Source organism: Lonchura striata, chromosome 28, assembly GCF_050655825.1.
Source record: "Lonchura striata isolate lonStrDom1 chromosome 28, ASM5065582v1, whole genome shotgun sequence".
Lineage (NCBI taxonomy): Eukaryota > Metazoa > Chordata > Aves > Passeriformes > Estrildidae > Lonchura > Lonchura striata.
The window spans coordinates 868719-893254 of NC_140730.1; the positions used below are offsets into that span (position 1 = coordinate 868719).

The 24536-nt window shown below is 60.1% G+C and overlaps 4 protein-coding genes across 6 annotated transcripts; 3 read left to right on the top strand and 1 right to left on the bottom strand.

The window, feature by feature from the left end:
• Positions 1–445: 445 nt before the first annotated feature.
• Positions 446–6752, top strand: BABAM1 (BRISC and BRCA1 A complex member 1). Of its 3 annotated transcripts, none has more exons than XM_077788884.2 (9): positions 446–569; positions 1523–1918; positions 2450–2508; positions 3455–3575; positions 4046–4124; positions 4615–4639; positions 4774–4897; positions 5603–5689; positions 6212–6752. In XM_077788884.2, the coding sequence occupies exons 2-9, from the start codon at positions 1535–1537 to the stop codon at positions 6416–6418; spliced, it is 1086 nt and encodes a 361-aa protein (XP_077645010.1). In that variant the 5' UTR covers positions 446–569; positions 1523–1534; the 3' UTR covers positions 6419–6752. The 3 variants fall into 3 exon arrangements, with proteins under 3 accessions (XP_077645010.1, XP_077645011.1, XP_085418390.1); XM_077788885.2 differs by having other exon boundaries at positions 466–569; positions 1503–1918; XM_085562264.1 differs by lacking the exons at positions 446–569; positions 4046–4124; positions 4615–4639 and having other exon boundaries at positions 1500–1918; positions 4781–4897.
• A 553-nt stretch (positions 6753–7305) lies between these two features.
• On the bottom strand, positions 7306–17868 carry ABHD8 (abhydrolase domain containing 8). Its single transcript, XM_077788887.2, has 5 exons — positions 17292–17868; positions 12868–13756; positions 10189–10359; positions 9683–9899; positions 7306–8839 (listed from the first exon to the last, which is right to left on the bottom strand). Exons 2-5 carry the CDS (start codon positions 13746–13748, stop codon positions 8696–8698), a joined length of 1413 nt encoding a protein of 470 aa, XP_077645013.1. The 5' UTR covers positions 13749–13756; positions 17292–17868; the 3' UTR covers positions 7306–8695.
• Positions 17869–18729: 861 nt separating this feature from the next.
• Positions 18730–19900, top strand: MRPL34 (mitochondrial ribosomal protein L34). The gene is made up of 2 exons (XM_021544892.4): positions 18730–19330; positions 19421–19900. Exons 1-2 carry the CDS (start codon positions 19269–19271, stop codon positions 19689–19691), a joined length of 333 nt encoding a protein of 110 aa, XP_021400567.3. The 5' UTR covers positions 18730–19268; the 3' UTR covers positions 19692–19900.
• Positions 19901–20370: 470 nt separating this feature from the next.
• On the top strand, positions 20371–24367 carry DDA1 (DET1 and DDB1 associated 1). The gene is made up of 5 exons (XM_077788883.2): positions 20371–20396; positions 21209–21289; positions 21727–21778; positions 22207–22268; positions 22675–24367. Exons 1-5 carry the CDS (start codon positions 20394–20396, stop codon positions 22783–22785), a joined length of 309 nt encoding a protein of 102 aa, XP_077645009.1. The 5' UTR covers positions 20371–20393; the 3' UTR covers positions 22786–24367.
• Positions 24368–24536: the final 169 nt, after the last annotated feature.

Genomic DNA, 24536 nt, shown 5'->3' on the forward strand with positions numbered 1-24536 from the left:
GGTATTTGGGGTGCGGGGTGGGGGTGTCGGGGTGGAGCAGGGGATTTGGGGTGTGGGAGGCGGTTCTTGGGGGGGCACGGGGGGATTTGGGGTGCGGGTGGATATTTGGGGTGCGGGTGGATATTTGGGGTGCGGGAGGCAGATCTGGGGGCGCAGGTGTTATTTAGTGCAGAACGGGAGGGTTTGGGGCGCAGAGGGGGGTTTGGGGTGCGGGAGGCAGTTCTGGGGGGCTCCCGCGGGTTTGGGGTGCGGCAGAGGCGCGGCGCGGTTTTTTGGGGGCGCTTTTGTGGGGCGGGGGGCGGCGTCCGAGGGACTACAACTCCCAGCAGCCCCCGCGCGGCGCCATGGCGGCGGAGCGCGGGGGGCTCGGGGGGTTCAGGGGGGGCTCGTGGGGCGAACACGAACGCGGGTGGATGTGGGGAAGGGTTTGAGTGAGGGGGCGGGGGCGTGGGGAGGCGTTCGGGGCGCGGGGGTCCCCTCCGTGGTGGCTGCGGGGCGCCCGAGGAACTACAACTCCCAGCAGCCTCCGCGCGCCGGCACTTCCGGCGGAGCCCGAGCGGCGGCGAGCGGTGAGCGCGGGGGGCTCGGGGGGATTTGGGGGAGTTTTGGGGGGTCCGGGGGGTTTTGGGGGGTTTCGGGGGGTTCAGGGGGAGAACAGGAGAGGCGGGAGGGAGGGAAGGGGGGCGGGAGGAGATGGGGGCGTGGGGGGGGAATGGGGCGGGATCTCCCCGGTTTTGGGGTCCCAGCCCCACCGGGATCTCTCCCCTTTGGGGGTCCCGCCCCACAGCACCCCCGGGTTTGGGGTCCCAGGCACAGAGAGAATCCCCCGGGTTTGGGGTCCCAGGCACAGAGAATCCGCCGGTTTTGGGGTCCCACCCTAGATCAGCCCCGGGTTTGGGGTCCCAGGCAGAAAATCCCCCGGTTTTGGGGTCCCAGGCACAGAGAGAATCCCTCGGGTTTGGGGTCCCCAGCACCCCCGGTTTTGGGGTCCCAGGCACAGAGAATCCCCCGGTTTTAGGGTCCCCAGCACCCTCGGTTTTGGGGTCCCCAGCACCCCCGGTTTTGGGGTCCCCAGCACCCTCGGTTTTGGGGTCCCCAGCACCCCCGGTTTTGGGGTCCCCAGCACCCTCGGTTTTGGGGTCCCCAGCACCCCCGGTTTTGGGGTCCCCAGCACCCTCGGTTTTGGGGTCCCCAGCAGCCCCGGTTTTGGGGTCCCCAGCACCCTCGGTTTTGGGGTCCCCAGCAGCCCCGGTTTTGGGGTCCCCAGCACCCCCGGTTTTGGGGTGCCCAGCAGCCCCGGTTTTGGGGTCCCAGGCACAGAGAATCCCCCGGTTTTGGGGTCCCCAGCACCCCCGGTTTTGGGGTGCCCAGCAGCCCCGGTTTTGGGGTCCCAGGCACAGAGAATCCCCCGGTTTTGGGGTGCCCAGCAGCCCCGGTTTTGGGGTCCCCAGCAGCCCCGGTTTTGGGGTCCCCAGCAGCCCCGGTTTTGGGGTCCCCAGCAGCCCCGGTTTTGGGCTCCCAGCCCCGTTCCAGGATGGACACGTCGGAGCCGAGCAGCGCGGCCGAGGATGAGGAGGAGAAGGTTCCAGAAGTTCGGCCTCGCACCCGCTCCAACCCCGAGGGCGCCGAGGACCGAGCCCCGAGCGGCCCGGGCGGCGCGGGCAACCGGGGAGAGGCGGTGGGCAACCTCAGGGAGCCCGTGGGCAACCGGGGAGAGGCCGTGGGCAACCGGGGAGAGGCCGCGGGCAACCGGGGAGAGGCGGTGGGCAGCCGCAGCGAGGGCGAGGGCGAGGCGGCCAGCGCTGGCCACAGCCCCCCGGGCCCGGCCCAGCCTGGCACGGCCTGGCACGGCTCGGGCGGGACCCAGCACGGCGAGGTGACCGTGAGAACACCCCGGGTGAACTGCCCCGAGAAACTGGTGAGGGATTGGGGGGGCTGGGAGGGGATTGGGAGGGACTGGGAGGGACTGGGGGGGACTGGGAGGGGATTGGGAGGGGATCGGGGGGACTGGGAGGGACTGGGAGGGGATTGGGGGGACTGGGAGGGGATTGGGGGGACTGGGAGGGGATTGGGGGGGACTGGGAGGGGATTGGGGGACACTGGGATGGACTGGGAGGGATTGGGAGAGGATTGGGAGGGACTGGGAGGGGATTGGGAGGGGATCGGGGGGGACTGGGAGGGATTGGGAGGGACTGGGGGGGGACTGGGAGGGGATTGGGGGGACTGGGAGGGGATTGGGAGGGGATTGGGAGGGGAATATGGGGCACTGGGAGGGGATTGGGGAGACTAGGAGGGGCCTGGGGGACACTGGGATGGACTGGGAGGGATTGGGAGGGGAATCTGGGGCACTGGGAGGGGAATTTGGGCAACTGGGGGATACTGGGGGATTCTCTGGGAGGTCCCAGAGGGGCCCCGGGGACACTTTGGGGTCTCAGCTGTGCCCCCCCAGATCATCTGCCTGGACCTGGCCGAGGAGATGGCGCTGCCCAAACTGGAGTCCTTCAACGGGTCAGGGATGGGGACAGGGATGGGGACGGGGACAGAGACATGGGGACAGGGACAGGGACAGGGACATGGGGACATGGACATGGGGACAGGGACAGGGACAGGGACAATGACAGGGACAGGGACATGGGGACACAGGGATGGGGACAGCGGGGGCTGGATTTGGGGCCCTGAGCCCCAGTGCTGATCTGTCCCTGTCCTCGTCCCCGTCCCTGTCCCTGCTGGTTTTGGGGTCCCTGAGCTGGAGCCTGTTGGTGCTAGCTGTGCTTTTTGGGATGCTTTGGACTATATTTGGGGTGCCGGGTGTGTTTTTGGAGTACCAGCTGTGGTTTTGGGGTGGTTTTGGGGTACCAGCTCTGTTTTGGGGTGTTTTTGGGGTACCAGCTGTGGTTTTGGGGTACCAGCTGTGGTTTTGGAGTACCAGCTGTGGTTTTGGGGTGTTTTTGGGGTACCGGCTATGGTTTTGGGGTGTTTTTGGGGTACCAGCTGTGGTTTTGGGGTACCGGCTGTGGTTTTGGGGTGTTTTTGGGGTACCAGCTGTGGTTTTGGGGTACCAGCTGTGGTTTTGGGGTACCGGCTGTGGTTTTGGGGTGGTTTTGGGGTACCAGCTGTGGTTTTGGGGTACCAGCTGTGGTTTTGGGGTGTTTTTGGGGTACCAGCTGTGGTTTTGGGGTGGTTTTGGGGTACCAGCTGTGGTTTTGGGGTACCAGCTGTGGTTTTGGGGTGTTTTTGGGGTACCGGCTGTGGTTTTGGGGTGGTTGTGGGGTACCAGCTGTGGTTTTGGGGTGGTTTTGGGGTACCAGCTCTGTTTTGGGGTACCGGCTGTGGTTTTGGGGTACCGGCTGTGGTTTTGGGGTGTTTTTGGGGTACCGGCTGTGGTTTTGGGGTACCGGCTGTGGTTTTGGGGTGTTTTTGGGGTACCAGCTGTGGTTGTGGGGTGCCCCCGCAGGACCCGCAGCAACGCGCTGACGGTGGCACAGAAGATGATCGAGATGTTCGTCAGGACCAAACACAAAATCGACAAAAGCCACGAGTTCGCCCTGGTGGTGGTGAACAACGACAGCACCTGGGTGGGGACGGGGACGGGGACAGGAGGGGACAGGAGGGGACACGGGGGACAGGAGGGGACAGGAGGGGACACAGGGACAGGAGGGGACAGGGATGGGCGCGGGGATGGGGACAGGGACAGGAGGGGACAGCGTGGGGACACGGGGGACAGGAGGGGACAGGAGGGGACAGGGATGGGGATGGGGATGGGACAGGGGTAGGGACAAGGAGGGACACAGGGATGGGGACAGGGACAGGGTGGGACACTGGCGGGACAGGGATGGGGACAAGGGACAGGGTTGGGGACAAAGAGGGACACGGGACAGGAGGGGACAGGGATGGGCGCAGGGGTGGGGACAGGGTGGGGACAGGGATGGGCGCAGGGGTGGGGACAGGGACAGGGTGGGGACAGGGATGGGCGCAGGGGTGGGGACAGGGACAGGGACAGGGTGGGGACAGGGATGGCGCCGGTGCCAGCGCGGTGCCCCCGCAGCTCTCGGGGTTCACGTCGGACCCGCGTGAGGTTTGCAGCTGCCTCTACGACCTGGACACCGTCGTGTGCCAGTCCTTCAGTATCCACCGTGCCACCCGGGGGCATCGGGGTGTCCCGGGGGTGCCAGGGTGTCCTGGGGTTCCTTGGGTGCCACCGGGGCGTCCTGGGTGCCAGGGTGGCCCTGGGGGTGGCCCAGGGGTGTCACAGGTCCCAGGGTGACCCTGGGGGTGGCACAGGGGTGTCACGGGGGTGTCACAGGTGCCAGGGTGACCCTGGGGGTGGCCCAGGGGTGTCACAGGTGCCAGGGTGACCCTGGGGGTGGCACAGGGGTGTCACAAGTGCCTGGGTGGCCCTGGGGGTGGCACAGGGGTGTCACAGGTGCCAGGGTGGCCCTGGGGGTGGCCCAGGGGTGTCACAAGTGCCTGGGTGGCCCAGGGGTGTCACAGGTGCCAGGGTGGCCCTGGGGGTGGCCCGGGGGGTGGCCCAGGGGTGTCACAAGTGCCTGGGTGGCCCTGGGGGTGGCCCAGGGCTGTCACTGGTGCCAGGACCAGCCTTGACCCCCTGCTCAGATCTGGACGGGCTCTTCAACCTCATGTGAGCACTGGGGGGGTTCCGGAATGTTCCGGGGGTGGCGGGGGGGGCTGGAGGTGCCAGGGGAGGGTGGCACCTGAGCCCCGGCCCCGCGGGCGCCACCCCGACCCTGTGGCTGTCCCCTGGGTGCCCGGCAGCCAGCAGAAGGTGGAGCTGCCGGTGACCGAGAGCGTCCCGACCATCCCGCCGCCCTTCGTGCTCAGAACCATCCTGGTGCTGGGGCGCTGCCAGCCCCCCTTCTGCGGGGCCGAGCAGGCCAAGGTGGGCACCCCGAAGCGCCCGTGCCACCCTGAACCCCCCGAAATTCCTCATTCCCAAAATCCCCCATTTCCAGCCCAAAATCCCCCATTTCCACCCCAAAATCCCCCATTTCCAGCCCAAAATTCCTCATTTCCACCCCAAAATCCCCCATTTCCACCCCAAAATTCCTCATTTCCACCCCAAAATCCCCCATTTCCACCCCAAAATCCCCCATTTCCAGCCCAAAATCTCCATTTCCAGCCCTAAATCCCCCATTTCCAGCCCATAATTCCTCATTCCCAAAATCCCCCATTTCCACCCCAAAATCCCCCATTTCCACTCCAAAATCCCCCATTTCCAGCCCAAAATTCCTCATTCCCAAAATTCCTCATTTCCACCCTAAAATCCCCCATTTCGAGCCCAAAATCCCCCATTTCCACCCCAAAATCCCCCATTTCCAGCCCAAAATTCCTCATTCCCAAAATCCCCCATTTCCAGCCCAAAATCCCCCATTTCCAGCCCCAAATCCCCCATTTCCACCCCAAAATCCCCCATTTCCAGCCCAAAATTCCTCATTTCCACCCCAGATCTCTTAAACTCCCCATTTCTCCCCATTCCCCCTTTTTCCTCCCAAATCTCCTCTTTCCCTGCCCCATTTCCCCCTCAGTCCCCCAAATCTTCAAATCTCACCCCAAGTTCCCCCCAATTTCCCCTTTTTCCCCCCAGAAGCTGCTGCAGTGCCCCTATTTCTTCTTTGACGTGGTTTACATCCACAACGGGCTGGACGAGAAGGAGGACGAGAGCAGCTGGAAGGTGAAAGGGACAAATGCCCCCAAATCCCCCCAATTTCCCCCAATTTCCCCAATTCCTCTCTTCCCCCCCCCAAATCCTCCCTTTTTCCCCCATTTCACCCCTAAATTCCATTTCCCCCCTCATTTCTCCCCATTTTTCCTTTTTTTAAATTTTCTTTTTCCTCCAAATCCCCCCTTTTGTGAGGATGTGGGGGGTTGGAGGAGGCTTGTGGAGAAAAAAGGGAAATTTGGGGAAAAAGGGGGGATTTAAGGGGGAAATGGGGTAAAAAAAGGGGGAAATGGGAAGTGAGGAGAGAGAAGGGAGGATTGAGGGGGAAATGGGGTGGGAATGGGGGGGATTTAGGAGAGCAGAGGCGGTTGGGGTTCAGCACCAACGGGGTGACAAAAGGACGGAATTTTGGGGGGAAACTTGGGCAAAAGGAGGGGGCAAAGGAGGGAACAAAGGGAGGGGACAAAGGGAGGGGATTTCTCAGGATTTGGGGTCAGAATGACCCTGATGCGGCCCCGCCGTGTCCCCTCCCAGGACATGTTCGGGTTTTTGGGCAGCCTGGACACCAAGGGCACCAGTTACAAGTTCGAGGTGGCGCTGGCGGGGCCGGCGCTGGAGCTGCACAACTGCATGGCCAAGCTGCTGGCGCATCCCCTGCAGCGGCCGTGCCAGAGCCACGCGCGCTACGGGCTGCTGGACGGCGACGGCGACGGGGACGGGGACGGCGAGGCCACCCCCTGAGGGATGGCAGGGGACACGGCCGGGGACATGGCTGGGGACACGGGCAGGGGACACAGGCAGGGGACACGGCCGGGGACACGGGCAGGGGACACGGCCGGGGACACGGCCGGGGACACGGCCGGGGACACGGCTCGGGACACGGCTGGAGGGACACGGGCAGGGGACACGGGCAGGGGGACATGGGCAGGGGACACGGCCGGGGACACGGGCAGGGGACACGGGCAGGGGACACGGGCAGGGGGACACGGCTGGAGGGATATGGGCATGGGGGACGCCCCAGCTGGCGCCCGGGGCAGCGGCATCAGCACAAAGAGAATTGTCCCCGTTTGTGGCAGCGTCCTGGTGGTTTTTTTGGGGTGGGTGACGGGGTTGGGGTCACCTCTGGTGCCACTGTCCCCTCTCCTGTCCCATGTCCCCTCTCCTGTCCCGTGTCCCCTGTCCCGGGTCCCCTGTCCCGTGTCCCGTGTCCCCTGTCCCGGGTCCCCTCCCCGCCTCGGGGGTCCCGGCGCGGTTGGTGGCCCTCGGCAGTGCCGCTTTTGGCCACCGGAGGGCGCTGAGTGTCTGGGCTCTGCGTGTGACGTCATCGGCAGCGAGGGCGTCACCCCAATCCCAAATCCCAATCCCAAATCCCAGATCCCCATTCCCAATCCCAAATCCCCATTCCCAATCCTTCCATCCCTGCTTCTAACCCCTCCTTCCCAATCCCAAATCCCCACTCCCATTCCCGGGCACCCCCAGGCGACACCAAACACCCCAAGGTGACACCAGGCACCCCAAGGTGTGGCGTTTTTTGGGAATATTCCGATTTTCCCCACTAAACTCTCCACTTTCCCGGGAATTTCTGGCATCCGGCGCCGGCGCGCTCCCCGTACGGACCCGGCCAGGACTGGGACCAGCACGGCTTTACTGGTGCCACGGCACGGACACAGCGCTGGCACCGCTGGTGGCACCGCGACAGCAACGCGCCTCCCGCGGGGGACAGATGTGACAGTTTTTGGGGGCGGTGGTGGCAGTTTTGGGGTGCCGGGGAGGGGTAAAATTCTCATTGTGAGACAGGGGACAGCCCGGGGACATCAGTGGGGACATTGCGGGGGCCCCTGTGCCACCCGGGGCGGTGCCAGCCCCGCGTGGGGAGGGGACACGGTGGGGACAAGGGACAGGGCGAGGTGTCCGTGGGGTCGGCGCCTTCTTTGGTTTAAATGTCGGGAATTTTGGGGAGGGGGGGACAGGTGGCACCTCCTGGCACTGCGGGTGGCACCGGCGACATCCTCGGGTGGCTCCTGCAGTCGTGCCCGGCTCCCGGGAATCGGCGGGATCCGGGCGGGAATTACCGGGAATCGTCACCGGGAGTCGGGGTCCCGCTGTCCCCCGCTGCTCCGGGGGGACGGAGCCGGGAAAGGTCCGGGGGTGGCCCCAGGGGGCTCTGACGACCCTAAAAGCGACGGTGGCAGCGGGGACACGCGGGAAGGCGCCGTGCCGTCATCCCGGGAATCTTCATCTTCCTCATCCCAGCAGGAGCTGCCGAACCCCACAACGATCCCCCAAAATCCGGGCAAATCCCAGCGCGGAGGAGCCTCTGGGTTCTCCCGAAAATCACCCCAAAAATCCCTGCGGGGACCTCCCGGCTCCTCCCGGTGTCGCCGCCTCCTCTCGGTGTCCCCGGGGCTGCCGCCGCGTGCGGGAGCGACAACGACGGCGACAAAAACCCGGGACGGAGCCGCTCCAGCGCCGGGGGTGGGGACCGGGGGTGGCGTGTCCGGGGACCAAGTGTGACATGTCCGGGGCTGGGGACCGGGGGTGGCGTGTCCGGGGCTGGGGACCGGCCGTGGTGTCCCCGCTGTCCCTGGGGCTGGGGACCGGCTGTGACATGTCCGGGGACCGGCTGTGACATGTCCGGGGTCGGGGACCGGCCGTGGTGTCCCCGCTGTCCCTGGGGCTGGGGACCGGCTGTGACATGTCCGGGGACCAAGTGTGACAAGTCCGGGGTCGGGGACCGGCCGTGGTGTCCCCGCTGTCCCCGCTGTCCCTGGGGCTGGGGACCAACTGTGACATGTCCGGGGTCGGGGACCGGCCGTGCCGTGTCCCCGCTGTCCCCGCTGTCCCTGTGGGTCGGGGACCGGCCGTGCCGTGTCCCCGCTGTCCCCGGTGCCGGGACTCGCCGCGCTCCGTCTCCCGGCGCTGCCGCCCGGCCCGGGGAGCCTCGTGGCTCGGCCCCGGGACACGAACCGGAGCCCGGCTCTGCCGCGGGAGCTGCCGCCGTCCCGGTGCCGCCGGGCCTCACTCGGTGTCGGCGCGGGCCGCGGGCGCCTCGGGCTCCCAGAGCACGAACTCGTGCAGCAGCGTGTTCACGGTGTCCGGGCACTCCAGCATCACCATGTGGCTGCCCTCGTCGATCACCTTCAGGAAGGCGATCAGCAGGATCTGCGGGTGCCAGCGACGCCGTGAGACCCCCGAGGTGGCACGGGCCCCCCGAGCCGCGCCATGTCCCGTGTCCCTGCCATGTCCCTGCCATGTCCGATGTCCCATTGCCATCTCCCTGCCCATGTCCCATGTCCCTGCCCTGCCAGGGTGTCCCTGCCCACGCCCCCTGTCCCATTTTCCATTTCCCAAGTCCCATTTCCCACATCCCTGCCCGTGCCAGGTTGTCCCTGCCATGTCCCATGTCCCATTCCCATGTCCCTGCCCTGCCAGGGTGTCCCTGCCATGTCCCGTGTCCCATTGCCATCTCCCTGCCCATGTCCCATGTCCCTGCCCATGTCCCTGCCCTGCCAGGGTGTCCCTGCCCACGCCCCCTGTCCCATTTTCCATTTCCCAAGTCCCATTTCCCACATCCCTGCCCGTGCCAGGTTATCCCTGCCATGTCCCGTGTCCCTGCCCATGTCCCGTGTCCCTGCCCATGTCCCTGCCCGTGCCAGGTTGTCCCTGCCATGTCCCATGTCCCATTCCCATGTCCCTGCCCATGCCAAGGTGTCCCTGCCATGTCCCGTGTCCCTGCCCATGTCCCTGCCCATGTCCCTGCCCTGCCAGGGTGTCCCTGCCCACGCCCCCTGTCCCATTTTCCATTTCCCAAGTCCCATTTCCCACGTCCCTGCCCGTGCCAAGCTGCCCCCACCCCTGTGCCAGCCCTGGCACTGCCCCTCCGATCACCAGCGGATTTTCCTCCTCCCATTTCCCACCACCCCAACCATCCACAGCCACCCCAAATTTCGGGGGGGCAGAGCCCCCAGACCCTTTCCGGGGCGGGATTGGGTGGCACCCCCGCACCTCTGCCATCCTCTGGTCCTCCTCGATGGGCACGAACTTGTCGTGCATGCCGTGCACCAGCAGCACGGGCACGGCCAGCTCGGCGTGGTACAGCTCGTCGCCCTCGGGCCAGTACTGCCCGCTCATGGTGGCCCGCAGCACGAAGGACGAGACGTTGAAGGCGTTGCCCTCCTTCAGCAGCTGCTTCTCCTTGGCACCTTGCCGGGCAAAGCCGGCCCTGGCACGGGGGGAGAGGGGTCAGCCCCAGATTTGGGGGGTGGCAGCGAGGGCGAGCCCCACGCAGGTCACGCTTTGTCACCTCCCTCGGGGTGGCAGTGCCAGGGTGACCCCTGGGTGGCACAGGACACCCCTGGGTGGCACAGGACACCCCTGGATGACACAGGACACCCCTCAGTAGCACAGGACACCCCTGAGTGGCACAGGACACCCCTGGGTGGTACAGGATACCCGTGGGTGGCACAGGGACACCCCTGGGTGGCACAGGACACCCCGGCAGTGTGACTCACTTGAGGAAGCTCCAGGCCAGGCAGGGGGACAGGCAGTGCAGCACGCACGGGGGCAGGTTGAAGATGGAGCACAGGCTGGGCTCCAGCGCCGTGGGGCCGCCCCCGTTGATCATGATCACTTTGTGCACCAGCTCCGGGTACTCGTGCGCCAGGAACGTGCAGAAGGACACCCTGAAAGGGTTAAAAATATCCACAAAGTTGTTATTTATTTATTAGTTATATTGATCATGATCACCTTGTGCACCAGCTCCGGGTACTCGTGCGCCAGGAACGTGCAGAAGGACACCCTGAAAGGGTTAAAAATATCCACAAAGTTGTTATTTATTTATTAGTTATATTGATCATGATCACCTTGTGCACCAGCTCCGGGTACTCGTGTGCCAGGAACGTGCAGAAGGACACCCTGAAAGGGTTAAAAATATCCACAAAGTTGTTATTTATTTATTAGTTATATTAATTTGTTATTTTAATTATTCATTATATCGATCATGATCACTTTGTGCACCAGCTCCGGGTACTCGTGCACCAGGAACGTGCAGAAGGACACCCTGAAAGGGTTAAAAATATCCACAAAGTTGTTATTTATTTATTAGTTATATTGATCATGATCACCTTGTGCACCAGCTCCGGGTACTCGTGCGCCAGGAACGTGCAGAAGGACACCCTGAAAGGGTTAAAAATATCCACAAAGTTGTCATTTTAATTATTAGTTATATTAATTTGTTATTTTAATTATTCATTATATCGATCATGATCACTTTGTGCACCAGGTCCGGGTACTCGTGCAGAAGGACACCCTGAAAGGGTTAAAAATAACCATGGGGCTGCTGGCTTTTGTTAGTTTAATTATATAATTATTACCCATATTAGTTACATTAATTACGTTGATTATATTAATTATATTGGACATGATCACCTTGTGCACCAGCTCCGGGTACTCGTGCAGAAGGACACCCTGAAAGGGTTAAAAATAACGGTGGGGTTTTTGGCTTTCACTAGTTTAATTATATAATCATTAATTATATTGGTTATGTTGATCATGTTGAGTATATTAATTATATTGATTACATTGATTATTGCCACAACTCCACAGATTATATAGGTTATATTATATTGATTATGTTAATTATATTAATTATACATTTATAGCAATTATATAGACTATATTAGTTATATTGATTATATTAATTATAATAACTGTGTAATTATATAGATTATATTGGTTATATTCATTATACTATTTATATTGATGATATAGGTTATATTTATTCTATTCATTATGTAATTATATTGATTGTACTGATTAGATTGGTTTATTGGTTATATTGGCTGTATTAATTATATTAATTATATAATTATATCAATTATATAGATGATATTGATGACATTGGTTGTATAGATGACATTAATCATGTTAATGATAATAATTATGCTAATTCTGCGGATTATGCAGCCCCCCGCGTGCCCTCCAGCCTTGTCCCGAGCTGGCCCCGCCGGCCCCGGCTCCTCCGCTGAGGCGGATCCCTAATCCCGGCTTGTCCCAGTTCCGGCCCTGCCCTTCCCTCCCGCGGGAACGGGACAAACGGGGCTGGGAACGGGCTGGGAACGGGACAAACGGGGCAAGAATGGGCTGGGAACGGGACAAACGGGGCAAGAATGGGCTGGGAACGGGACAAACGGGGCTGGGAACGGGCTGGGAATAGGCTGGGAACGGGACTGGGAAGGGGCTGGGAACGGGACAAACGGGGCTGGGAACGGGCTGGGAACGGGACAAACGGGGCAAGAATGGGCTGGGAACGGGACAAACAGGGCAAGAATGGGCTGGGAACGGGACAAACGGGGCTGGGAACGGGCTGGGAACGGGACAAACACGGCAAGAATGGGCTGGGAACGGGACAAACGGGGCTGGGAACGGGCTGGGAACGGGACAAACACGGCAAGAATGGGCTGGGAACGGGACAAACGGGGCTGGGAACGGGCTGGGAACGGGACAAATGGGGCTGGGAACGGGCTGGGAACGGGACAAACACGGCAAGAATGGGATAAACGGGGCAAAACCAGGCTGGGAACGGGATAAACGGGGCTGGGAGCAGGCTGGGAATGAGGCAAACGGGGCAAGAACGGGCTGGGAACAGGATAAACGGGGCAAAAACGGGATAGAGATAAATGGGATAGAAACAAGATAAATGGGGCAAAAATGGGATAGAAATGGGATAAAAATGGGATAGAAATGGGATAAATGGGACAAAGATGGGATAAATGGCATAAAAATGGGATAAATGGCATAAAAATGGGATAAATGGCATAAAAATGGGATAAATGGGACAAAGATGGGATAAAAGGGATAAAAATGGGATAAATGGGACAAAGATGGGATAAAAGGGATAAAGCCAGGCCAAAAATGGGATAAAAAAGAAAGGGAACCCCCAAACACCTGACATGCAGGATTTGTGGCCATTCCCGTTTCACGGGATGATCCCACCCTGCTCCCAGCCCCTCACCCGGAGGAGTGCCCGGTGAGGATGTTCCTTTCCTTGGGAAACGCTTGCACAGAACCCAAGGATTGTGGAGCTCCGCATCCCAGAATAAATGGGACAAACGCCCCGAATGGAAACCCCGGACGCCAGAAATGGGGGATCTGTGGCCGTTCCCGGTTTCCAGGGGGACCCAGCCCCTCACCCGTAGGAGTGCCCGATGAGGATGTTCCTTTTCTTGGCGTAGCGCTTGAACACGACCCTCATGTCCTCGGCCAGCGCGTAGAAGGTGTAAGCGGCGGCCACGGGCGGCGCCGAGCTGCCGCCGTGCCCCGCCAAATCCGGCGCCACCACCTCGTAACCCAGCTTGGAGAAGAATTCCAGCTGCTCCTTCCAGATGTCCAAGGAGCCGCCGACGCCGTGGATGAAGAAGAGCACCACGTCGCCGTGCGTGCCCTTGCAGCTGGTGATGCGCTTCTTGCAGTCCACCGTCACCACCCTCTTGGGCTTGCGCTTGCGGCGCTTGGCCGCGCCGTCCTTGGCCGTGGTGGCCGCGGTGGCCGTGCCGTCCTTGGTGGCCGCGCCATCCTTGGTGGCCGCGGTGGCCATGCTGTCCTTGGTCGTGGTGGCCACACCGTCCTTGGTGGCCTTGGTGGCCACGGTGGCTGCGCCGTTCTTGGTTGTGGTGGCCATGCTGTCCTTGGTCATGGTGGCCGTGCCATCCTTGGTGACTGCGCCATCCTTGGCGTCCTTGGTGGCCGCGCCGTCCTTGGTGGCCGCGGGCTCCGGCGCTCCCGGCTCGCCGCTGGCCCCGGGCAGGTTCTCGATCAGCAGCTGCCCGTTGCGGTAGAGCGTGATGCGGCGCTGGCAGCGCAGCGCCGGCCGCTCCGGCGCCGCGGCGGCGGCCGGCGATTCCGGCGGGCCCCGGCGCTCGGGGACGGCGTGGCGGACGCGCAGCACGCGGCCCGGCTTCACCTCCAGGAAGGTGAAGCCGTCGCAGGACTCAACGCTGTCCAGCGGCCCCACGGCGTTGGGCGTCTTGCCCAGCAGGCAGCAGAGGAAGCCCTCGGTCAGGCTGGTCAGCATGGTGATGCCTGGGGGTGGGAAAAGGGTGAAAATGGGGAAATGGGGGAGTGGGGGAATGGGAATGGGGGGAATGGGGGGATTGGGAATTGGGGGAATTGGGGGAATGGGGGATTGGGAATGGGGGAATGGGGGAATGGGGGATTGGGAATGGGGGGAATGGGGGAATGGGGGATTGGGAATGGGGGAATGGGGGGATTGGGAATTGGGGGAATGGGGGGATTGGGAATTGGGGGAATGGGGGGATTGGGAATGGGGGGAATGGGGGGATTGGGGGGAGTGGGGGGAATGGGGGGATTGGGAATTGGGGAAATGGGGGGAATGGGGGGATTGGGAATGGGGGGAATGGGGGATTGGGGGGAGTGGGGGGAATGGGGGGATTGGGAATTGGGGGAATGGGGGAATGGGAATTGGGGGAATGGGGGATTTGGAATGGGGGGAATGGGGGGATTGGGAATTGGGGGAATGGGGGATTGGGAATGGGGGAATGGGGGAATGGGGGATTTGGAATGGGGGGAATGGGGGGAATGGGGGAATGGGGAAATGGGGGGAGTGGGGGATTGGGAATGGGGGGAATGGGGGGATTGGGAATTGGGGGAATTGGGGGAATGGGGGATTGGGAATGGGGGGAATGGGGGGATTGGGAATTGGGGAAATGGGGGATTGGGAATGGGGGAATGGGGGGATTGGGAATTGGGGGAATGTGGGGAATGGGGGGAATGGGGGGAATTGGGGAAATCAGGGAAATGGGGGATTGGGAATTGGGGGAATGGGGGGGAAATGGGGGAGACTGGGGGAAAATGGGGGGAAATGGGGAAATCAGGGGAAATGGGGCGATTGGGAATGGGGGGAATGGGGGGAATGGGGGGAATTGGGGAGAAATGGGGGAAAATGAGGGGAATGGGGGAAATGGGGAGGAAAACGGGGAGGAAAATGAGGGAAATGGGGGGAAATGGGGGAAATCGGGGGGAAAATGGGGGAATTGGGGAGGAAAATGGGGAGAAATGAGGGGAAAATGGGGGGAAATGGGGAGGAAAATGGGGAGGAAAATGGGGAGGAAAATGGGGGAAAAGTAGGGGAAAATGGGGGGAAATGGGGAGGAAAATGGGGAGGAAAATGGGGAACACTGGGGGGGGGAACATCAGACAATGGGGGAAAATGGGAAAAAAATGGGGGGAAATTAGGGGGAAATGGGATTCAGCCCCAATTCCAGGAGAGGGTTTTGGCAATGGGAACCTGTCAGTGATGTTGTTCAGCATGGTAATCCCTGGAAAAATGGGGGAAATGTGGGAAAATATGGAAAAATATGGAAAAACATGGAAACATGGAAAATTCCCTATCCTGCTCTTTTCTGTCCCCTCAAGTTCCCATCACAGCCTTTGGAAAAGGGATTTGTTCTGACTGAAGGAAAAAACCTGGGAAAAAAAAAGCCTGTTTGGTACAGAAAATTCCCATTTTCCCAAGAAATGGAGCATAGGGAAGCTCCAGCCACAGGAATTCATTATTTTTCCCATGAAAGGTAAATATTTATCCCACAAAATTGAAATATTTATCTCATTAAATATGAACACGGCTGCGGTCAGAAGCAGCATCCGAGGTGGGAATTAAAATTTAATTGAAATCCCACCTCAAAATAAACTAAAGAATGATAATCCCATCCTGGGAGTGGGATTATCCCAGCTGTTCCCAAAGCTCGCTCCTGGAATTTGGATTTTGGGGATATTCCGGGGAAAAGCTGGTGGGAATGGGGGCATGGAGGTCAGGAATGGGTTAATTATGGCTGAGGGAAAAGGAACGCGGTGAATTATTGATGGCAGCGGGAAAGAGAGCAGGACCCGAGCGCCGATCCCGCGGGATCCCATGTGGGATCCCATTCCTGCGGGATCCCATTCCCAGTTCACATTCCTGCACAATCCCATTCCCATTCCTGTGGGATCCCAGTTCCCATTCCTGTGGGATCCCAGTTCCCATTCCTGCAAGATCCCGTTCCCAGATCCCTGGATCCCTGTATTCCCAGATCCCTGGATTCCCAGATCCCCGGATTCCCAGACCCCCGGATTCCCAGATCCCTGGATCCCTGTATTCCCAGATCCCTGTATTTCCATATACCTGGATCCCCGTGTCCCTGGATCCCCGGATCCCCGGATCCCCAGATCCCCGGATTCCCAGACCCCCGGATTCCCAGATCCCTGGATTCCTGGATTCCCAGATCCCTGTATTTCCATATACCTGGATCCCCGTGTCCCTGGATCCCCGGATTCCAAGATCCCCGGATTCCCAGACCCCCGGATTCCCAGATCCCTGGATTCCTGGATTCCCAGATCCCTGTATTTCCATATACCTGGATCCCCGTGTCCCTGGATCCCCGGATCCCCAGATCCCCGGATTCCCAGACCCCCGGATTCCCAGATCCCTGGATTCCAAGATCCCTGGATCCCCGGATCTCCCACCTCCCCCGCGCTCCGTGCTGGGAGCAGCCAGGGAGGAAAGGCAGGAGAAGATCCCGGTGGATGCGGGAATCTGGGAATGGCGCCGGTTGCCGTGGAAACGGGATTATCCCGGCCTCAGCCCGGCTCCTTCCCTGCCCGAGGGATCCCGGGAATCTGGGAATTACAGAAGCTGTGAATCTGGCAATTTGGGAATCTGGGATTTCAGGAACCTGGGAATCTGGGAATCCGGGATTTCGGGAATTTGGGAATCTGGGAATCCGGGATTTGGGATTTCAGGAACCTGGGAATCTGGGAATCTGAGAATTCAGGGTTTCGGGAATTTGAGAAATTGGAAATTCAGGATTTGGGGAATGTGGCGCCTGTTGTGTAAGGCTGGGAATGGCGCCAAGGTGGAAATGGGGGATCTGGCTGTGGGATCCTGCTGCGATCCGGGATCTGCCGCGGGATCCTGTGCTGGGATCCTGCGGTGGCATGGCACAGGGGACACGGGAACAGTGCTGGGACTTGCACCTGGGTTTGGGATCAGGATTTGGGATTGGGGTCTGGGATCGGGGTCTGGGATCAGGATTTGGGATCGGGGTCTGGGATCGGGGTCTGGGATCGGGGTCTGGGATCAGGATTTGGGATCAGGGTCTGGGATCGGGGTTTGGGATCAGGGTCTGGGATCAGGATTTGGGATCAGGGTCTGGGATCAGGATTTACGATCAGGCACTGGAAGCAGCCCAGCCTCTCCCCCACCACGGGCAGGTTTTCCCAAAATTCCAGCGGCTCCCACCTCCCCCAGCAATCCTTCCCCTCCGTTGCATCATGAGGGAAGGAAAGGAAGGGAGGGAAGGGAAGGAAAGAAATGAGCTTTTCCCCAAGTTGTGTTTCCAGGATAATTCCCCCTTTCCCGCTCCCCGCACCTGCAGAAATCCGGGATTTTCCCGGCTCCCGCTCCTCTCTGCCCCAAAGCACCCCAACCCCCGTCGCATCCCAGATTTTTTTCTCTTCCCGACGGGAAGAATTCCCGCATTTTGGGGGCATCGCCTCCCGCGGCAGCACCTTTGGCGTCAGGACATTCCCGCAGCACCGCAGAGGGGAACGCGCCGCTCACCTCATGGGCGGCCGAGGAAAAAACCCTGGAATGGCGCAGAATTCCCGGTGGGAAGGCTGGAATAGCGCAGAATTCCCGTTGGGAAGGCTGGAATGGCGCAGAATTCCCGGTGGGAAGGCTGGAATAGCGCAGAATTCCCGGTGGGCAGGCTGGAAGGGCGCAGAATTCCCGGTGGGCAGGCTGGAATAGCGCAGAATTCCCGGTGGGAAGGCTGGAAGGGCGCAGAATTCCCGGTGGGAAGGCTGGAATGGCGCAGAATTCCCGGTGGGAAGGCTGGAATAGCGCAGAATTCCCGCTGGAGAGGCGATGCCGGGGCGGTGCGAGCAGGGCGGTTCAAATCCCGGGGTTTTTTCCAGGCTTTTTTTTTTTTTTTTTTTTTTTGGGGGGGGGGGGGGGGGATGGAACTCCTTCAGCCCCCCCGGAAAATTCCCAAAAATCCCAGGAATGCCCCGAGGTGGCGGCCGCGGCCGCTCCGGGGGCGCTCGGGGCTCGTCCTTGGAGCGGTCGCCATGGAAAAGGCAAAGCCCCGCTGAGGGGCGGGACCGCGGCTGACGGACACGGGCGGGGAAACTGAGGCACGGCGGGACGGGGGGACGGGGATGGGGATGGGGACAGGAACAGGAACGGGTACAGGGACGGGGACAGGGATGGGGACAGGAATGGGGACAGGGATGGGACAGGAACGGGGACAGGGATGGGGACAGGGATGGGGACAGGGATGGGGACAGGGATGGGACAGGGATGGGGACAGGAACGGGGACAGGGATGGGGACAGGGGCTGATGGACACGGGCGGGGAAACTGAGGCACGGCGCAACGGAGGGGACGGGGGGACAGGAACAGGCACAGTAACAGGGACAGGGATGGGGACAGGGACAGGAACAGGGACAGGAACGGGGACAGGAACAGGGACAGGAACGGGGACAGGGATGGGGACAGCGATGGGGACAGGAATGGGGACGGGGACAGGGATGGGGACAGGAATGGGGACAGGAATGGGGACAGGGATGGGGACAGGAACGGGGACAAGGATAGGAACAGGGACAGGGATGGGGACAGGAATGGGGACAGGGACAGGAACGGGTACAGGGATGGGGACAGGAACGGGGACAGGGACAGGACAGGGACAGGGACGGGGACAGGAACGGGGACAGGGGTAAAGGAAAGGGACAGGACAGGGACAGGAGGGGACAGAGGTGGCCTTTGGGATGGGGTGGTGACACTGCGGTGCCTGTGGGGTGGCAAAGGGCACGAGCATGGCAGTGCCAGGGACAGAGCCATGATGGTGGCGGTGCCACCGACCCGGCACACGTGTGGCAGTGCCGTGACGGTGGCGGTGCCACCGACCTGGCACATGTGTGGCAGTGCCAGGAGGCCAAACAGCAAACCAGGGCTGAATTTTGGGGTTTTTATTCCCCAGATTCTGGGGTGGGGAGGGTTGAGCCGCTTCCCGTCCTTCCTGCTGGGACACAAAAACCAGGAGGGAAAAATCCCGGAGCTGCTGCTGCCCTTGGGATGGGGCTGGGATTGATCCCGAAGAGGAAAACCCTGGAATTCGCTGGGTGGGAAGGACCTGAAATCCCAATCCGGCCCCATCTCGGACCTGCCGCCTTTCCAGGCTGCTCCAGCCTTTCCTTGGACGTTCCAAGGACGGAGCGGCCGGAGCTGCTCTGGGAATTGCATCCCAGGCAGGAATCCCTTCCCAAAATCCCCAAATCCCCAAATCCCACCCAGCTCTCCCTTTTCCCTTCCCAAATCCATTCCCTGTGTCCTGTCCCTCCAGGCCTTGTCCCCAGTCCCTCTCCAGCTCTCCTGGAGCCCCTTTCAGGCCCCGGGAGCGGTTTTGTCGCCTGTCGCGACAGGCCCCGAGCGACAAGGCCGCAATGGCGCCGTTGCCGCGGCAACTCCCCGGGGAACTACGGCCCCCACCAGCCCTTGCGGCGTAGCGCAGCTGTGATTGGCTGGGAGGACGGAGCCAATGGGAAGCGGCGTTGTTGGTGAGCGGGACAAAATGGCGGCGCTGCGCCCGGTGAGCCGCAGGTACCGGGAGGGGAAATCCCGACCTTAAAATTCCAAATTAATCCTTTACTCCTTCTCCTCACTCCTTGTTCTGCTTTCATTCCCCCCAAGCTTGTCCCTGCTGCGTGGTTTTCCCTTCCCGCCGCTGCCGAACGCTCTGGAGCCGCTTCCCGGGAGCTCCAGCGCCGCCGTTCTCCGCCGCCTCCCGGTGCCGCCGTGGGGTTTCCAGCAAAGCCGGGGGAAATCCCGGGGGAACGAGTACCAGCCCAACAACTGGAAGAGAAAGAAGACTCACGGCTGGATCAAACGGATCCGAACTGCGGGCGGGATCGCCGTGATCCTGCGGCGGATGCTGAAGGGGAGGAAATCCCTGAGCCACTGAGGCAGCGCCGGGAATTCCCCGGGAATTCTCCTCCGGGAATCCTCCAGGAATTCGGGATGGTCCCGCCGGGCCCTGCAGGGGGAGCGCAGCCCTGCTCGCAGTGTCATCTGCGTCCCTCCGAGACAGTTGTTCAATTATCCTGGCGTGTTTATTCCAAGTTTTTACGTTTTGTTGGTTTATAAACCGTGGCGATGCAGAGCGGGTTGAAATCTCAGCGTGTCGCCTGGAACTTCTTGCATTAATTAGGGTGGTGGATTTAATTAGGCTGGGGAATTTAATGAGGAGTGGGAATCTGGCGCCGATATTTGGAAAGGGTGGGAGGTGCGAAATTAAAGCTGGAATTCAGGTTTACTTCACTCTGCCGCATCCTCTGGGCTCCTGATTCCAGCATCACCTCTGGGATGGGATAAAGTGAAGGAATTCTTCTCCCCGCGCGCGCCGCTTAACGATCCGTCATTAATTAATTAATGAGATGGATCGCCGCCCAAACGACAACTCCCGGCGTGCCCCGCGCCGCGCTCCATCCGGGTCCTTCCGCGCGGGCACTTCCTGCCCCAACCCGACCTTCCTGTTGATGATTGACAGGCGCCGCGCCCAATAGCAGTGCACGGTTGCGCGGCGCGGACCAATCGCTGAGAGCGGAGCGGGCGGGCATGGCGGTGGGCGGGTCGGGGCGGCCGCTCCCGGCTGGCGGCGGAGAAGATGGTACGTGAGGGCCCCGCCGCCATGGCGGCCCCGCGCCCGCCCCGCCGCCCTCCCGGTACCGCCGCGGCCGCGCCGAGGCCGCCTGGGGGGTCTGAGGGGTCTGGGGGCCTGAGGGGTCTGGGGGTGTGAGGCGTGTGAGGCGTTTGGGGGTGTGAGGGGGGTGAGGGGTTTGGGGGTGTGGGGGGTTTGGAGGTGTGAGAGAGCTCCAGGGTTTGGGGATCTGGGCAGCCCCAGGGGGGTTTGGGGATTTGGGGAGCTCCAGAGCCGGGTTTGGGGATTTGTGGAGCCCCAGGGGGGTTTGGGGCTTTGGGGTGGGGTTGGAGCACCCCAATGTGGGTGGAGGGCCCCCTAAAATGGGGCTGAACCATTTGTTTTATGGGGGGGTTATGGGGGGACACCCTAAAATGGGGCTGAACCATTTGTTTTGTGGGGGGGTTCAGGGGGACACCCTAAAATGGGGCTGAACCATTTGTTTTGTGGGGGGGTTATGGGGGACACCCTAAAATGGGGCTGAACCATTTGTTTTGTGGGGGAGTTCAGGGGTCACCCTAAAATGGGGCTGAACCATTTGTTTTACGGGGGGACACCCTAAAATGGGGCTGAACCATTTGTTTTGGGGGGGGGGGGTCATGGGGCCAAACCATTTGTTTTTGGGGGTGTTTAGGGGTGACAGCCTCGGGATCACCCCGGGAGTTTTCTGTGGGAAGGGGAAGTTTGGAGCTGCCCAATTCCCGGGAGTTCCCCTCATTCCCTGGGGGGTGCCGGCGCTCCTGAGGGATTTGGGGAAAATTCTGGGAATTGTGCCTCTCCAGGCAGATTTCTTGAAGGGGCTCCCGGTGTACAACAAGAGCAACTTCAGCAGGTTCCATGCGGATTCCGTCTGCAAGGCTTCCGTGAGTGCTCCGGGGCCAATCCCGGACTTCCCAAATTATGGAATTCCCAATCCTGGAGTCCCCCAGTCCCTGAATTCCAAAATCCTGGGGTTCCCAATCCCAGTATTCACAGATTCCGGCATTTCCGAATCCCGGAATTCCCCAGTCCTGGAATTCCCTAATTCCAGAGTTCCCCAGTCCTGCAGTTCCCAAACTGTGGCATTCCCAAATCCCGACGTTCCTGAATCCCAGCAGTGCCAAATCCTGGCATTCCCAAATCCCGATGTTCCCAAATCCTGGAATTCCTGAATCCTGGCACTCCCTAATCCTGGCATTCCTGAATCCTGGCACTCCCCATCCCAGTGTTCCGAACGCTGGTGTTCCCAAATCCCGATATTCCCGATATTCCCGGCATTCCCGGCACTCCCAGCCTGAGGCCCTGTCCCGTTGCGTTGCAGAACCGCCGGCCCTCGGTGTACCTGCCCACCAGAGAATTCCCCTCGGAGCAGAGTGAGTATTCCCGGGAAAATCCCCTCTGGATCCAAGAGCCCGGAGCTTCCCTCCCTTTATTCCCAGGATTCCCTTTTTAAATTCCCAGTTTCCCCCTTTTAATTCCCAGTTTCCCCCTTTTAATTCCCAGTTTTTCCTTTAGTAATTCTCATTTTCTCCTTTCTTTATTCCCAGTTTCCCCTTATTTATCCCAAATTTCCCACTTTTTTATTCCAAATTTTCCCTCTTTTTAGTCTCAGGCTTCCCTCTATTTATTCCCAATTTTCTTTCTATTTATTCCCACTTCCCCCTTTCTTTATTCCCAGTTTCTCTGCCTCTTTATCACCAATTTCCCTCCAGCAATTCCCAGTTTTTCCACCCTCCTCAACCACTGGAATCCTCCTAAAACTTGGAATTTTTTCCCTGTTTTTCCCCGGAATTTTTCCCAGTAATCGTGACAGAGAAGACGAACATCCTCCTGCGCTACCTCCACCAGCAGTGGGACAAAAAGGTGAAATTCCCGCTTTTCCCGGGAATTTGGGGTGGATTTTCCTGGGAATTTGGGGTTGGTTGGTGCCAGGAGCTGTTCCTGTGGGAATTCCAGGCGGGAAATCCCCAGGGTGGCTCAAGCCCTGGAAATGAGGGAAAATCGGGATTGGGGGGAGGCTGGGGTTGGGAATTTGGGAATGCTGGGATTTGGGAATTACAGGGTTTGGGAATGCTGGGGTTGGGAATTATGAGGTGTGGGAATGCTGGGATTTGGGAATCCCGGGATTTGGGAATCCCAGGGATGTCCATGCTGGGAGTCTCCCTGTGGAATTGCCCCTGGAATGCCCCAAAATCCCTGAAATCCCTCAGAATTCCCCCTGCAATCCCCCAAACCCCCCGGAATTCCCCGGAATTCCCTGGGATTGCAGAATGCGGCCAAGAAGCGGGAGCAGGAGCAGGGGGAGCTGGAGGGGGAGAACTCGGCCCCGCCGCGGAAAATCGCCCGGACCGGCAGCCAGGACATGACCGAGGACACTTAAAATCCCGGGAATCCGGGAATTCCCGAGGCTCTTCCCGCTTTTTTGCGCCTCCCCCCCGCTCTGGGAATTCCCGGGATCCGCCCTATTTATTTGGGATTTGCCTCCTTGCCGCTTCCTGGTTTGTATTTATGGGATTTTTATGGAGAGGGAGGATTTGTCCATCCTTCGGGGCCCCCGGTGCCGGAATTCCCGTTTTTCCTGGGATTCCTGGGTGCTGCTCCCGATTCCCCAAATTCCCCTTTTCCCTGCGATTCCTGGGATTTGCTCCTGAGATCTCCCCCGGAGAGCTCGTTCCCAAAAATCCGCTTTTCCCGGATCACTTGGATCTGACCCTGTGACATCCCAGAATTCCTAATTCCCAAAAATCCATTTTTCCCGGGATCACTTGGATCTGACCTTCTGTTATCCTAGAATTCTTAATTTCCAAAAATCCACTTTTCCTGGGATTTATTCCCTTCTCAAACATCCCTTTTCCCTGGGATTCCTTGGATCTGCTCCTTGTGGAATTCCAGGATAACTTTTTAAAATCTTTTCCCCCCCAAAATTCCACTTTTTCGGGATCTCCTCCCTTCCCCAAACCCATTTTTCCCTGGGATTCCCCACATCCCCTCCCTGTAAAATTCCAGGATTTTTTTTTCCCTTCACTTCTCCCTGGAGAAATTCCCAGGAATCCTTTGGATATTCCCAACCCAACCACGACTTGTGAGGCCTTTCCCGTTTTTCCAGAGAATTCCCAACCCCTTTCCCGGGCTCCCATCACGGCTGGAGCCCATCCCCGGGAATTTGCATCCCGGGATTTTTGGGGGGGGGCTGGATCCAGGGATTTTTTTCCCCCCACCCTGTGGATCCTTAAATCCCCATTTTTCCCTGGGAATTCCCAGGGGAGAGAGCCGGAGCAGCTCCGGATCCGGGGGAATCCCGGCTGGAATTGGGGGGAGCCGGGCTGGGTGGTGGAAGATTCCCGGCTGGAATCCCGGGAATGCGGAGCACAGCCGGAGCCTCGACATTCCTGGAAAACCTCGGCCGAGGATGGGATGATCCCAAAATCCCAGCTGCTTTTCCACGGGGAGCCCTTCCCGTGGGAATCCCACCCCTTCTCCCTCCGGGAATTTTTCCTGGAGATTCCCATACCCAATTCCCGGCTCTGACTCTGGGGAGGTTCCTTCCTTTTCCTGGAAAATCCCGGATCCGCCTTCGGCGCTCCAGCCTGGGAAAGGCCAAAATTCCAGCAGAAGCTCGGGAGGAGCAGGACGCGGCTCCCGTCGGAATTCCCGGAATTTGGGACTGGAATTCAATCCAGAACTTTGGCTCTGCCTCCGTTTTTCCCAAGTTTTTGTTTTTGTTTTTGTTTTTTTTTTTGTTTGGTTGGTTTTTTTATGGAATTCCTGGAATGCTGTGTTGGGGGGAGGGGGGTGGGGGAAGGAAAAGCGGAATTCCCGGGATTTTACTTTTGGTGGGGATTCCAGCTGGAGAAACTCCCGGAGGAGGCGGATCTGAGGAACGTCCGGATGGAATTCCGGGAGAGGAGGGCGATCCCGGGGTTCCGCAGGCTCGGGAATGTTCATTAAAGAGTTGGCACTTCCGGCTGGAATTCCTGCTGCTTCCCCCTGGAAAAGGGGGAATGGGGATTGATCCCGGGAAAAGCGGGAGTGGGGAATTCCGGGGGGAAGGTTGGGATTGGCCGGAGCTCGACGGGATCGCCGGAGGGTCCGGGTGGCATCTGGGATTTGGGATCCCTGGATTTGGGATCC

Bases quoted from the DNA above. Each gene is read 5' to 3' on its own strand.
- DDA1 (XM_077788883.2), top strand. The intron at 21,290-21,726 runs GTGAGTGCTCCG...GTTGCGTTGCAG, and splicing joins ATTCCGTCTGCAAGGCTTCC to AACCGCCGGCCCTCGGTGTA. The intron at 21,779-22,206 runs GTGAGTATTCCC...AATTTTTCCCAG, and splicing joins AGAATTCCCCTCGGAGCAGA to TAATCGTGACAGAGAAGACG.
- BABAM1 (XM_077788884.2), top strand. From the start codon at position 1,535: ATGGACACGTCGGAGCCGAGCAGCGCGGCCGAGGATGAGGAGGAGAAG. The intron at 1,919-2,449 runs GTGAGGGATTGG...GTGCCCCCCCAG, and splicing joins TGAACTGCCCCGAGAAACTG to ATCATCTGCCTGGACCTGGC. The intron at 2,509-3,454 runs GTCAGGGATGGG...GTGCCCCCGCAG, and splicing joins AAACTGGAGTCCTTCAACGG to GACCCGCAGCAACGCGCTGA.
- ABHD8 (XM_077788887.2), bottom strand. From the start codon at position 13,748: ATGCTGACCAGCCTGACCGAGGGCTTCCTCTGCTGCCTGCTGGGCAAG. The intron at 10,360-12,867 runs GTGAGGGGCTGG...TAACCCTTTCAG, and splicing joins CTCATCGGGCACTCCTACGG to GGTGTCCTTCTGCACGTTCC. The intron at 9,900-10,188 runs GTGAGTCACACT...CCCCCGTGCCAG, and splicing joins CTGGCCTGGAGCTTCCTCAA to GGCCGGCTTTGCCCGGCAAG.
- MRPL34 (XM_021544892.4), top strand. From the start codon at position 19,269: ATGGGAAGCGGCGTTGTTGGTGAGCGGGACAAAATGGCGGCGCTGCGC. The intron at 19,331-19,420 runs GTACCGGGAGGG...ATTCCCCCCAAG, and splicing joins CTGCGCCCGGTGAGCCGCAG to CTTGTCCCTGCTGCGTGGTT.